We start from the raw sequence: 11,145 nt of genomic DNA, 5'->3' as shown, positions 1-11,145 counted from the left end.
TAATGGTGCTTAAGGAATTATCTTAGCCCCGCCGGCGGGAGAGCCGTATATTTCCCGCGCCTGTTCCCCAGTCGGGTCTGGATATGCCGCTGTCAGACTCGCTTAATGAAAAGTAACGCGCCGCTGATTACAGTTTTATTTGGGCGCTATGTAAAGAGCGCCGTTAATTTAGCCTCCCCTCCTCGGTGTGTTTGAATTTGCCACGCCTGAGCGGCTGAGAGCATCGGTCCCCCGCGCCCCTCTCTGACAGCCTCCCTGGGAGGAAAGTGGGCCCTCTCCCCACCGACAGCGAGCTTCCCCCCGCAGCGGCCGCCCCTAAAATTCATTCCCGCCCCCCACGTCCCCCGCCTTGGGGTTCTCCCGACCCCTGCTCTGAAGATCAGCCAGAGGGTGGGTAGGAGTTCCCACAGTGACCCTTCCAGCGTGAGCCCAAAGGTCGGGGTGTGGGTCGAAGTGACGGTCCCAGCTCTGGGGGCGTCCTTTTGGTCGAGTCGCCCCTGGGATGTGGCTGAATCCCTCCTCCGCACTTGATGTCTTTATTTCACACAGTTTTTCAGGTTAATCCAATAAAACCTTTCGGTCAGCCATTTCCACCAAGACTTGGGGCTCCTGCAGGGTGGGATTCTGCGGGGACAGGAGGGCCTCTGCGCCCTGGTGTTGCCAGGCGCCTGCGGTCCCGAGGGCAACAGGCTAGGGCAGCAGGAGCCGTCTGGGCCGGGAAGGGGGTGCGGGGGCTGAATCCGGGAAGGGCCCGCTCTGGAAGGATCCGGAGTCAGACGCAGCCTGGCCTGCAGCTCGCGCCCAGCCGCGCGCCCTGCCACCCAGGGCCCGCAGCCTGGGGTTCCTGGGGTTTCTGGCCCCGCAGCCCCTCACCCGCCTAGCCAAGCCGGCTGCGTCCGCGAAGCCTTGCTTTGCTCAGAATGCCTGGCTTTGTCTAGGGCTGGGGGCGCAAGGCGGCGGTCCTCCGCGCATTAAAATTCCTGGCGTCCCAGCCTCGGCCGCAGCGTCTCCCCCGAGACTCCACTTTCGCTATTACTGTCAAGTACCCTTGACTCTTTATTTTTGCCCTTTTATCTATTACAACTAATTCGAGTTCTTTTGCCCTTTTCAGTCTAAGACGTGGGCTTTCTTCAAAGCCTCCCCCTGCCAGCGAGCTCTCGGAGCGCGGAGCCTTTAGAAATTGAGGGGTTTACTGTCAAAATGAAAATTTCACTTCAAATTATCTTGGCTGATGCTCGCTCGCCAGGCCGGGGCCTCCCGCCGCAGCCTTTTGACAGACACATCAGCGGCGAGCTTCCGAATCCCGATAATATCATCCAAGAGAGCGAAAGTCAATACTGTGACAGCGCGCGGACGGATACAATCCAATTACCGCGCGGCCGGCGGGGCGCAGGGTCCGCGCCCGCTCTCTCCGCTCGAGGACTGGGGTTCGAGGCCCCACCACTCAGAGTCGGGGCCGCCGAGGTCCGGCCATCAGGGGCCCATCGCTCAAGGGTGCCCCTCGCCGTTCCCTCTCCCAGGTGGTAAAGTCACGCCAACGCCCGGCCCATTGGGCCCGCTTTCCAGCGCTCCGGCCGCCCTGACCTTTCCAGTGGACCGGGATCCACGGGGCCCCAGTCCAGTACCACCCAGCCCATTGCAAAAGAAAGCCCGGGCCTCCCATGTCCCTCGAAGGCTGCCCGCCGGCCCGCCAGGCGACTCCTGTCTTCAGCTGGCGTCTCTGCGGCTGTCAGCCCGTCCGCGTACGGACCAAAGGCCACCATCTCCTTGTCGCTGCGCTGCACCCTCGGGCCACTCCACCCTTGCAGGCTCCTGCCTGGCGGCCCGTCCTTCCTCCGGGCACCTCGGCTTCTGTGAGGCCCAGTACAGCCTTAAGCAGAGGGCTTGCAGGCTAGCGGACAGCGCTGAGTCCGGTTCACGCTCGCTTGCCGCGCTCGAGGGGCGTTTGCGGGGGCTGGGGGGGAGGGGCTGGAGGGAGCAGAAGCCTGTGGGGGTCGGGGAACTGCGCAGAATCCACCGTGGGGAGGAAGCCAGCGATTTTCCTCCAGATCCGAGCTTCTGGCTGCCAGCGAGCTGGGCTCTGCCGGGGTTTGGGTGGGGGAACCGGGTTTCTGGGCGAAGCCAGGGGTCCGCAGGACCCTACGGGAGGCCGGGGAGGCTCACGTCCTCCCGCACCACCCCTAGGCCCTTCCTTACAGCCCGCCTGGGTCTTCGGCCTGCTAAGTACTTCCCACTCCCTGAGCAGCACTCGCAGGCTTTCCCAACGGTGGAGGCTGAGAGCATCCTGGCAAGTTCCCGCCCCTCCCCCCCCCCCCGGAGGCGGAGTTAGGAGTCCGCAGCATCAAGGAGGGCACCTCACTCCCGCCCAGGAGAGGCTGAGGGCAGTGACGGCCCCGCATGCCTTCCCCACCAGGGCACAGTTCCAGGGAACTTAGAAGTTTAAAGGTTATTCGTATCTAGCCAAAGAAACTTTTACTTTCTCAGAATTCTGGAGTCTGGCAATGGGAGAGAGTTGAAAAGTTTGGGGTCTCTCATCGCCTTCTATTTGGGAATTCAACAGAATCCTGTAAGTTTACTGTGACTATCTTTTTAAAACAATGGCTTTAAGTCTTGGGCTCTGCAAGCAACTCCAGTGAGGATTCTGGGTCAGCGGCCCTCCCCACTCCTGCCCTCGGGGGTGGGCAGCTTTCCTCTTCCAAGTTTCCAATTCCCTAGGTTTCAAATGCGTTCATTTTGCAATGCAAACACCATCACTCGGTTTTATTGGTTTTGTTATATTAGCCTCTGAAGCAGGCAATTATTGGTGTGAACATACATTAAAAAAACATAATTGTATCGAGTTAAGAGTGTGCAATAGTGTAAACTCGGTGGAAGTGTTGTTGGTGAAAAGTATGTGCTGAAGATGGAATCGGAAGGCCAGCAGCTGAGGCGTCTTCACAAGCAACGGCGGCAAAGCCTCAACCCAAAGCAGACAGGTACACAGACAGGCCTCAGAACGGAAACGTCTTCTGTGTGTAAACTTTTGCACGTAAACTTTTTGCTTCAGGGTGTTTCCCTGCTGCTCTGACAGCAGCTCTATCCTGCCTGGTCCCCGAGTCTGGCACGGCCGGGCGGACTCCTGTCCGGGCGCTCCGGGGGCTTGTCCATGGCCCCGGGAGCCCGAGTTCAGATCCTCCCTCCAGGGTGGGCTGGCGGCCTGAGCTTTGCCGAGCTCTTGCCTCACTTTGGAAACTCGGTAGAAAAAGAGTTGGAGCCTGCAGCCCGAGTGCCGGCTGCCTCCTCGCCCAGGCACAGGGCCAGCTAGGCGCAGAAGGGCTTGCCGCCGGCCTTGGGCGTGGCCAGCAGCTCCTTGGCTGCGCCGGAGGCGGGGGCGTCTTGGGGCACGGCGGGCGGGAAGGAGAGCGCCAAGGGCGTCGTCAGCACGTTGGCGCTCCCCCCCAGCGAGCGGCCCAGCGGCCCCGGGTCCAGGAGGGCGCCCTTGGCGGTGGCCCAGGCCTGGTTCAAAGTGCTGTGTCTGAGGATGGGGTCGTGGAAGACCCCGTCCACCCAGTTTCTGAGACTGGTTACCGGGGAGTCCTGGTGCCTGTCCAGGGCACCGGCGGGAGCCGGGGCCGCAGGCGAGGAGGAGGCGGGCGCCGAGGAGGGGGCCGCAGGGCCAGCGGGGCCTTGGCGCTTGAGCATGCACGAGGGAAACTCAGTCTGGCCGAGGGCGGTGGCGGCGGCCGCGGTGGCCGTGTGTGCCAGGGACCAGATGCGCGGCTTGGCCTCGAGGCCCGCCGACGCCCCAGCTGGAGCAAAGCCCAGCTTGGGCTCGCAGGCCTGCGGGCCAACCCCCGCGCCCGCGCCCGCCTGGTGCTCCGGCCCAGCCGCCGTGCTCCGGAGGCAGCTCCGGGCCCTCTCCAGGTCCTGGTCCAGAGTGGCCCCACCCCCGGCGGCCAGGGGCATCCGGAGGGCGCCAGGAGCCTCCTTCCCTGGGGCGCTGGGGCTGTCTGGCACGGTGGGGACTCGATCCAGGCCTCCATCCAGGGGTTGGAAGGGCGGCTTCAGCTCGCACTCTGGGGGCTCCCCCTCCAGGGGGTCGAAGTCCTCCAAGTCGCTGAGCTCCAGATCCTTCTCTTTGCCTATCGGCTCTGCCAGGAGATAAAGAAGGACCAGTGGAGGGAGATGGGATGGCAGGTTAACGGAATCCCTTTCGTCACTCCAAGGACATGGTTACGGGCCCACCTGGGAGCTAGAAAAGCACCTGCGCCTTTATTCTACCTCCCATCTCCTCAGAGGCTCCCTGTTCCGCAAACGCCTACACGGACCTCGCTGATTTCAGCCTCATATCACAGGCAGTAGGGTCTAGTGTTTCGAACGTGATTTTGGATCTTTGAGCGTGCTGCCAGCTCAATGCCACAGGGCCCCCCGTGCACAGGGCCTCGCAGACTCGGGGCCAGGGCATTAATTTGCCGCCTAGGCCCAGGAGGTTGCCCCGTTCCACGTCTTTAGAAGTCCTAGAACCAGCGAGAAGTCACAGGGAGGCCACGCCCCCGCATCGCCAACCGCCCACGCACCTGCACCTTTGGCGCTCTTGAGGGGCTGCTCCCTGGCTTCCTCCTCACCCCCCTCTTCCTCCTCGCCCTCCGCGTAGGGCCGCTTCTCATCCGCACACTTGTTCCTCGGCGGCCACGTCATCTTGTTCTCCTTCTTGAGGCGCCGGCGCGCGTTGGCGAACCAGGTGGAGACCTGCGTGAGGGTCATCTTGGTGATGATGGCCAGCATGATCTTCTCGCCCTTGGTGGGGTAGGGGTTCTTGCGGTGCTCCTGCAGCCAGGCCTTGAGCGTGCTGGTGGTCTCGCGCGTGGCGTTCTTCCGCCGCGTGCCGCTGTCCATGGTCCCGTACCTGGAGACAGGCTGGGCAATGGGGCGCCGGCAGCGGCCCCTGCACCGCGGGCAGGCGGCCAGCGCCAGGCCCACGCGGCTTCAGTCCCGGTCGTGCGGGTGTGTTTATGGTGGCAAGACCTGGGTTTTACCCAGGCAGGCACTACCTTTTAATGTTTATATTTGATTAAACTTAAGATGGAGCCAGAGAGGTCTCTGTGGGTGGGGAGGAGCGCGGGCGCAAGGCCCGGCCAGGTCTGTGTCTCTCTACGTACACCTGTGTCTCTTTGAGTTCCTTTATCAGGCCCCTTTGATCCTGAAACCAGGAAAGCATGTCGCAGGGACGCACCACCCGTGGGCAGAAGTTGTCGTGAGCGCCCGTGGGGAAAAAGTGCCCAGAGGGCCTACGTGCACTTTCTGCGGTTAAGTTTTTCGGTCGCCCCACGAAAGGCATGCTGTCTGCTGGGGGGCAGGGACTCCCCTCTCTGGTTCCAGGACACACCATACAGGCTGCACTTCTTGGGGTTCGGGGAGGCGTCTCAAGGCTGGGCAGCAAGATGAGAATCCCCCGGAAACCACACGGCAGCGAGGGCTTTGGGAGTCCGGACAGACGGTGTGGGGGCGGGGAAGGGGAGATGGGATGCCTTTATACCCAGGCGGCTCGGCTTGCTAGGAGGCGGGGATGGTCCTAACCCAAGGTCAGCGGGACGTGACCCGAGGAATGCCCCTCCTTTTGCCGCCCAAACTTTCAGTGGGGGCGTGGTGCTAGTAGGGGCGGGGCTTGGTGCTCCGTGGGGGTGGGGGCAGTGAGGAGGGGTGAGATCCCTCACCTGTCGTAGGGGTACTGGCCCAACGCGGGCTCGTAGGGGTAGTAGGCTGTGGCTGCAGCCGGAGCGAGGCCCGCATGCGCAGATCCTGGTGCGTCCTTGGAGTCGAAGCTGTTCTGTAGGAGCCAGTGAGCCTGGGGTCGCAGCTTCCTGGATGCGACCCAGCTCGAGCCCCTCCCCTAGGACCACTGGCTCCTGCCTGCCTCCCACAGACCACTGGGCAGCCCCCCATCCTCCCCACCCCCATCCGCATCACCCATTCCCAAACTCTGCCTCAGGCCCAGGCAGTGAAGGAGCCCCAAGACGTGGAGTGAGGAGGAGCAGAGTTGGGGGGTGTTGGGGGAATAAGGGACAGGAGAAGGAGGATGAGGGGAGGATAGGGGGAGGGAAGGATGGGGGAGGGAAGGGGGAGGATGGGGGAGGGAAGGGGGAGGATGGAGAGGGAAGGGGGAGGATGGGGGAGGGAAGGGGAGGATGGGGAGGGAAGGGGGAGGATGGGGAGGGAAGGGGGAGGATGGGGGAGGGAAGGGGAGGATGGGGAGGGAAGGGGAGGATGGGGGAGGGAAGGGGAGGATGGGGAGGGAAGGGGGAGGATGGGGGAGGGAAGGGGAGGATGGGGAGGGAAGGGGGAGGATGGAGAGGGAAGGGGGAGGATGGGGGAGGGAAGGGGAGGATGGGGAGGGAAGGGGAGGATGGGGAGGGAAGGGGGAGGATGGGGGAGGGAAGGGGAGGATGGGGAGGGAAGGGGAGGATGGGGAGGGAAGGGGAGGATGGGGGAGGATGGGGGAGGGAAGGGGAGGATGGGGGAGGGAAGGAGAGGATGGGGAGGGAAGGGGGAGGATGGAGAGGGAAGGGGGAGGATGGGGGAGGGAAGGGGAGGATGGGGAGGGAAGGGGAGGATGGAGAGGGAAGGGGGAGGATGAAGAGGGAAGGAGGAGGATGGGGGAGGGAAGGGGAGGATGGGGGAGGGAAGGAGAGGATGGGGAGGGAAGGGGGAGGATGGAGAGGGAAGGGGGAGGATGGGGGAGGGAAGGGGAGGATGGGGAGGGAAGGGGAGGATGGAGAGGGAAGGGGGAGGATGAAGAGGGAAGGGGGAGGATGGGGGAGGGAAGGGGAGGATGGGGGGAGGATGGGGGAGGGAAGGGGAGGATGGAGAGGGAAGGGGAGGATGGAGAGGGAAGGGGGAGGATGGGGGAGGGAAGGGGAGGATGGAGAGGGAAGGGGGAGGATGAAGAGGGAAGGGGGAGGATGGGGGAGGGAAGGGGAGGATGGGGGGAGGATGGGGGAGGGAAGGGGAGGATGGAGAGGGAAGGGGAGGATGGAGAGGGAAGGGGGAGGATGGGGGAGGGAAGGGGAGGATGGAGAGGGAAGGGGGAGGATGAAGAGGGAAGGGGGAGGATGGGGAGGGAAGGGGAGGATGGGGGGAGGATGGGGGAGGGAAGGGGAGGATGGAGAGGGAAGGGGGAGGATGGGGGAGGGAAGGGGAGGATGGGGAGGGAAGGTGAGGATGGGGGAGGGAAGGTGGAGGATGGGGGGAGGGAAGGTGGAGGATGGGGGAGGGAAGGGGGAGGACGGGGAGGGAAGGGGAGGCAAGGAGGTAGGGGGAGAGATGGGGGGAGCAACCTGGGGACAGCAGAGGAGGAGGGGGAAGGGGGGACGGAGATGGTGACAGGAGGGGAGGAGAGAAGTGGGGGGAGGGAGGAAGAGGGCGACCGGGAGGAGTGAGGGACAGGGGACCCAGGGGACCCAGCAGGCTGGAGCGAGCTCCGACAGAACCAGACATCTGACCCCAACTTAACAGCAAGCAGAAAATAAATACATTAAATACAATGGCCCACCTGCCAGGACACCCCAACCCTGGGGATGATGGGGCTCCGAAGGACCAGGCTAGGTGGCTCAAAGTCGAAGGTGTGCTCTCCCACCGCCCCCCGTTGCCTCCAGAGTGCGGGGAAAGTGAGTTTGGCAGATGGAGGGGTAGGGGCATGCGTGGCAGGGATTAGGTTTGACATACACACCCTCCCCTTACCAGCGAGTAAAAGGCAGACGCCTCAGAACCGTAGGTCACGTAGTTGCCGTAGCCCTGCGAGCCGCCGTAGGGGCCCCCATAGACGCCAAGCGCCGCCGCTGAGTTCAGCTCGTGGCGCGCGGTGGCCAGCAGCCGGCTCTCGTAGACCGGGCAGTAGACGGGCGCCTGGGCTGAGGCAGCCGGCCTGGAGTCGGCCAGCGTGCGGCCACCGGATTCGCAGCACGTGCTCAGGGAGTTGGTGGTCATTAGGAACTGTGGGGAGAGGGGCCGCGAGGAAGGGCGGGGCCCCCGGGCACGAGGCCGGGGCTCTGGGTCTCAGTCCGCCCCACGCGCAGCCCGGGAGCGCGCACCCCGTGTCCGCGGTGCTCCCACCACCCACACGGGGCCGCGCGTTCCTTCCCGTGGCGAGCTTGTGCTCCTGGCCTCCTCCAGCCACATGGGGCCCAGCCCCTCCGGGCCCGGAATGTTCACACCCTCCCCGGGGTGGGGGTGTGTTGGTTTCCAAGGCCGCAGGGCTCACACCCTCTTGTACACGTCTATCCCGGGCCGCTGGGCTCCCCGGGGCGTAGCCTCAGAGCCCGGGACGGGGTGGAGGACAAACGAAGCGGGATATGGGGCCCTGCCGGTCGGATTTCCTCAGCGCCTCTGCCCTCCCCCGGGTCGGGCTGCTCACTGCGAGGCGACAGCGAGTTGCTGGCCTAGCGGGGCCCCCTTACCTGGGGTGCCGAGGAGTAGGGGTACCCAAACTGCGGGTAGGACATGGCGGGCGCGGCCCGGGGTCGGCGGGCGGGGCCGGCGGGGTCCTGCGCGAGGGGGACGGCGTGGCGCGGCCACTGCTCCGGGGCCGCCGGCTTCTAGGCGCTGGGCGGGCAAAGCAGAAGAGCGGGTTAATTCAGACACGCGCTCCGCAAACTTTTCTAACTGGGTAGGAAAGTGAGCCGCGACGGCCGCGGCGATCCTTTTAGCTTCACAGTCCGGAGCCTCGAGGGGGCTCTGGGACCGACCGGCTTCGCAGCGGCGACACAAATACATATTTTGCAAAAAAGGTAAAAAAAAAAAAATGAGTCGTGCGAATCCGTCAAGTCAGCGGTGCGCGGCTTTAAGCGGCGGAGGCTCTGACGTCAGCCCCACTCCGCGCAGCCCGGCCGGGCGGCAGACGCGTGGGTCGCTCGGCCGCGCCGCCCCGGGCGGAGGGCGCACGGCTGTAACAAATGAATTTCATCCGCGGAGTCAATAGCGCCCCGACGAACCGTGTTTCTCCTTAGTCACCGAGGAGGGGAGGCACTTTTAATTAGAAATTAATTAATGAGCAGCTGCTCCTTCCCACCCCACTGTAATCATTAGTCTCAATTACAAATGAGACATATGAGGGGTCTACGGGGGAGTCTTCACCGGAGATGTAATCAACAGTTAAGATTAGCCGCGCTGGCGCAGCCGGCCGGCCGGCCGGGCCTCCGCTCTCCGCGCGCCCCTCCAGGTGGAAGGAAGGCGGCTCCGCGGGCCGGCGCGCGGCGGAGGAAGGCGGCGCGGGCCCCACTATTGTTTACCCGGGACTCAGCAAAGCCTCCCATCAGTTCGAACCCTGCACCGGGCCGCAATTCCAGAACCAGCGCGTCTGCATCTGGAGGTCAGAATGCCCTCAGTGTGTGGGTCTGGGCCTTCCCCAGAGCCCGCCGCCCCAGGGCTCGGTGGGCCAAGAGGGCTTGCCACTCTCGGCCGCCGTGTCCCCGGGGAACAACCCCCTCCTCATCCAGCAAGTTCCAGCTCGGCGCACGGGCCCTCCCTTTGCTCCCCCACCCGCTCCCGCGGGCCGCCCTCCCTCAGCCTCCCCCTGCCCCTCGCGGCTCAACCCGGGACTGCCAGACAGCCCAGCGCGGTCGGACGAGCAGCTTTCCCGACACGGCTCCGGGGCCCCTCCTGCTGCGCTCGCTCCTCCCGGCGACCTTCGGGCCTAGGTACAGGGGAGGGGGCGCCCTTCCCTGCCCAGGGCACAGGGAGCGGTGAGGGGAGCAGTCGAGCGCCCACCCCAGCACTTCCCCAGCCAGTCCCGGCCCTGGGCCCTTGCCCGAGTCCAGAGTGGCGGCCAGCGCACAGGCGGTAAGGGGACGCCCGGGCCACCCGGAACCCCGGCCCGCCTCTTGCGCCGCCACCCTCCGGGGGCCGGGCTCGCCCCTGCCGCTCCCGCCCGGCCTGGCCTCCCGCGGTCGCCGGGAGGGAGCCGTGCATGGCGGCGCTGTGCAGACTTGCTGGGAAAGATTTCTGGGTTCAGACCTGTGAATCGCCCCGGGGTCACCCTCTAATTAATGACGACGTTCTCGCCCTCTCCCCAGCTGCAAGCCTGCCTCCCAGAAACGAAATCTGCCCGCTCTGACAGCTCGGTTGAAGGTGATTGATGAGTATCTGGAGACCACAGTGCGCATCATATAATATCTGCTGCGTAATTGCTTTAATTTACAGATGAAAGTGCGAGTTCTCCGATCCTGTTGGACCGCAGCCGGCCACGTCCGAGCTGCTTGCAAGGAAAAGCATCGGAAATAATGAATAGACGCTCCATGCAAATTATTCAGACAGCTTAGCGTCTGTAGCCGGGAGAGATATATAAAGAACACGAGTCAAATGACATTAATAATTGTTTTGGAGTTCTGTATTGATTTCGTGGCGGCCGTGTTGCTTTCTTTCTCACCTGAATTGCTAATATCACCTTCCTGTAAATAATAAGAAACTAGCCACCGGGGCTTCTGGGCAGAAACGAGTCTCAGTCTCTCTCCCTCTTCCGCCTCTGCTCCTCCCTCCCCCACTCTCCCTCCTCCCATCTCCTTCCAGTTTTCTGGCTTCTGCTGAGGCTTTTACGGAACATCCTCCTACTTTCCATTATTTGTTTACAAACAACTCACTCTCCCCCAGTAATGAGGCCGGGGGCAGGAAGGCGCAGGAGTGGCTGTGGGCTCAGGGAGCAGCAATCTCCATAGGAGGACGGCATTCAGCACCCTTTCCTCACTCCATTCCCGTGGCCGTGGCCCCGGCCCCGGCGATTGTGAGCGCTCAGCGCCGGGGAGGAAGCCACCGCCCAGGTCCCAGCGGCCAGCGCCTCGGGGCTACCGCTCGCCGCGCGGGCCTCGCCCAGGCCTGCATTCCCTTCCGTTTCCTTCCCCGGAGACTCGGGCCGCAGCTCGCGGGGAACAGCACCCCCTGAACACGCCACCATTCACCTGAGTAGACGTGCTCACCCTCAGAGCCGGGTGGGCACAGCCGGTCCGTGGGGACCTCTGGGGGAGAGGTTTCAGGGGCTGCCTTGACCATCGCTGCTACGTTCTCTGGTTTTCCTTTCCAGCCTGAGTGCGTAAATAGACACTCCCAGTTCCCGCCCGCCCGGTTCTCGCGGGCCACCTTCTTTCCCTGATCTTGAAATCCTGCGCACCGGCGGCACTT

At 63.9% G+C, this 11,145-nt stretch overlaps 1 protein-coding gene and 1 long non-coding RNA gene across 3 annotated transcripts; one reads left to right on the top strand and one right to left on the bottom strand.

The window, feature by feature from the left end:
* Positions 1-2,745: 2,745 nt before the first annotated feature.
* Positions 2,746-8,770, bottom strand: LOC307052061 (iroquois-class homeodomain protein IRX-4-like). The gene is made up of 5 exons (XM_079702825.1): positions 8,433-8,770; positions 7,717-7,968; positions 5,694-5,806; positions 4,557-4,885; positions 2,746-4,130 (listed from the first exon to the last, which is right to left on the bottom strand). Exons 1-5 carry the CDS (start codon positions 8,475-8,477, stop codon positions 3,301-3,303), a joined length of 1,569 nt encoding a protein of 522 aa, XP_079558951.1. The 5' UTR covers positions 8,478-8,770; the 3' UTR covers positions 2,746-3,300.
* A 445-nt stretch (positions 8,771-9,215) lies between these two features.
* LOC307051975 lies at positions 9,216-10,349 on the top strand. Of its 2 annotated transcripts, none has more exons than XR_013810843.1 (2): positions 9,216-9,343; positions 10,047-10,349. It is a non-coding gene; the product is annotated as an uncharacterized lncRNA (long non-coding RNA). The 2 variants fall into 2 exon arrangements; XR_013810844.1 differs by lacking the exon at positions 9,216-9,343 and adding an exon at positions 9,486-9,671.
* Positions 10,350-11,145: the final 796 nt, after the last annotated feature.

Source organism: Hyperoodon ampullatus (genome assembly GCF_949752795.1).
Source record: "Hyperoodon ampullatus genome assembly, chromosome: 4".
Lineage (NCBI taxonomy): Eukaryota > Metazoa > Chordata > Mammalia > Artiodactyla > Ziphiidae > Hyperoodon > Hyperoodon ampullatus.
Note: the sequence above shows the minus strand (reverse complement) of the source record. Positions and strands in the feature narration are given on the sequence as shown.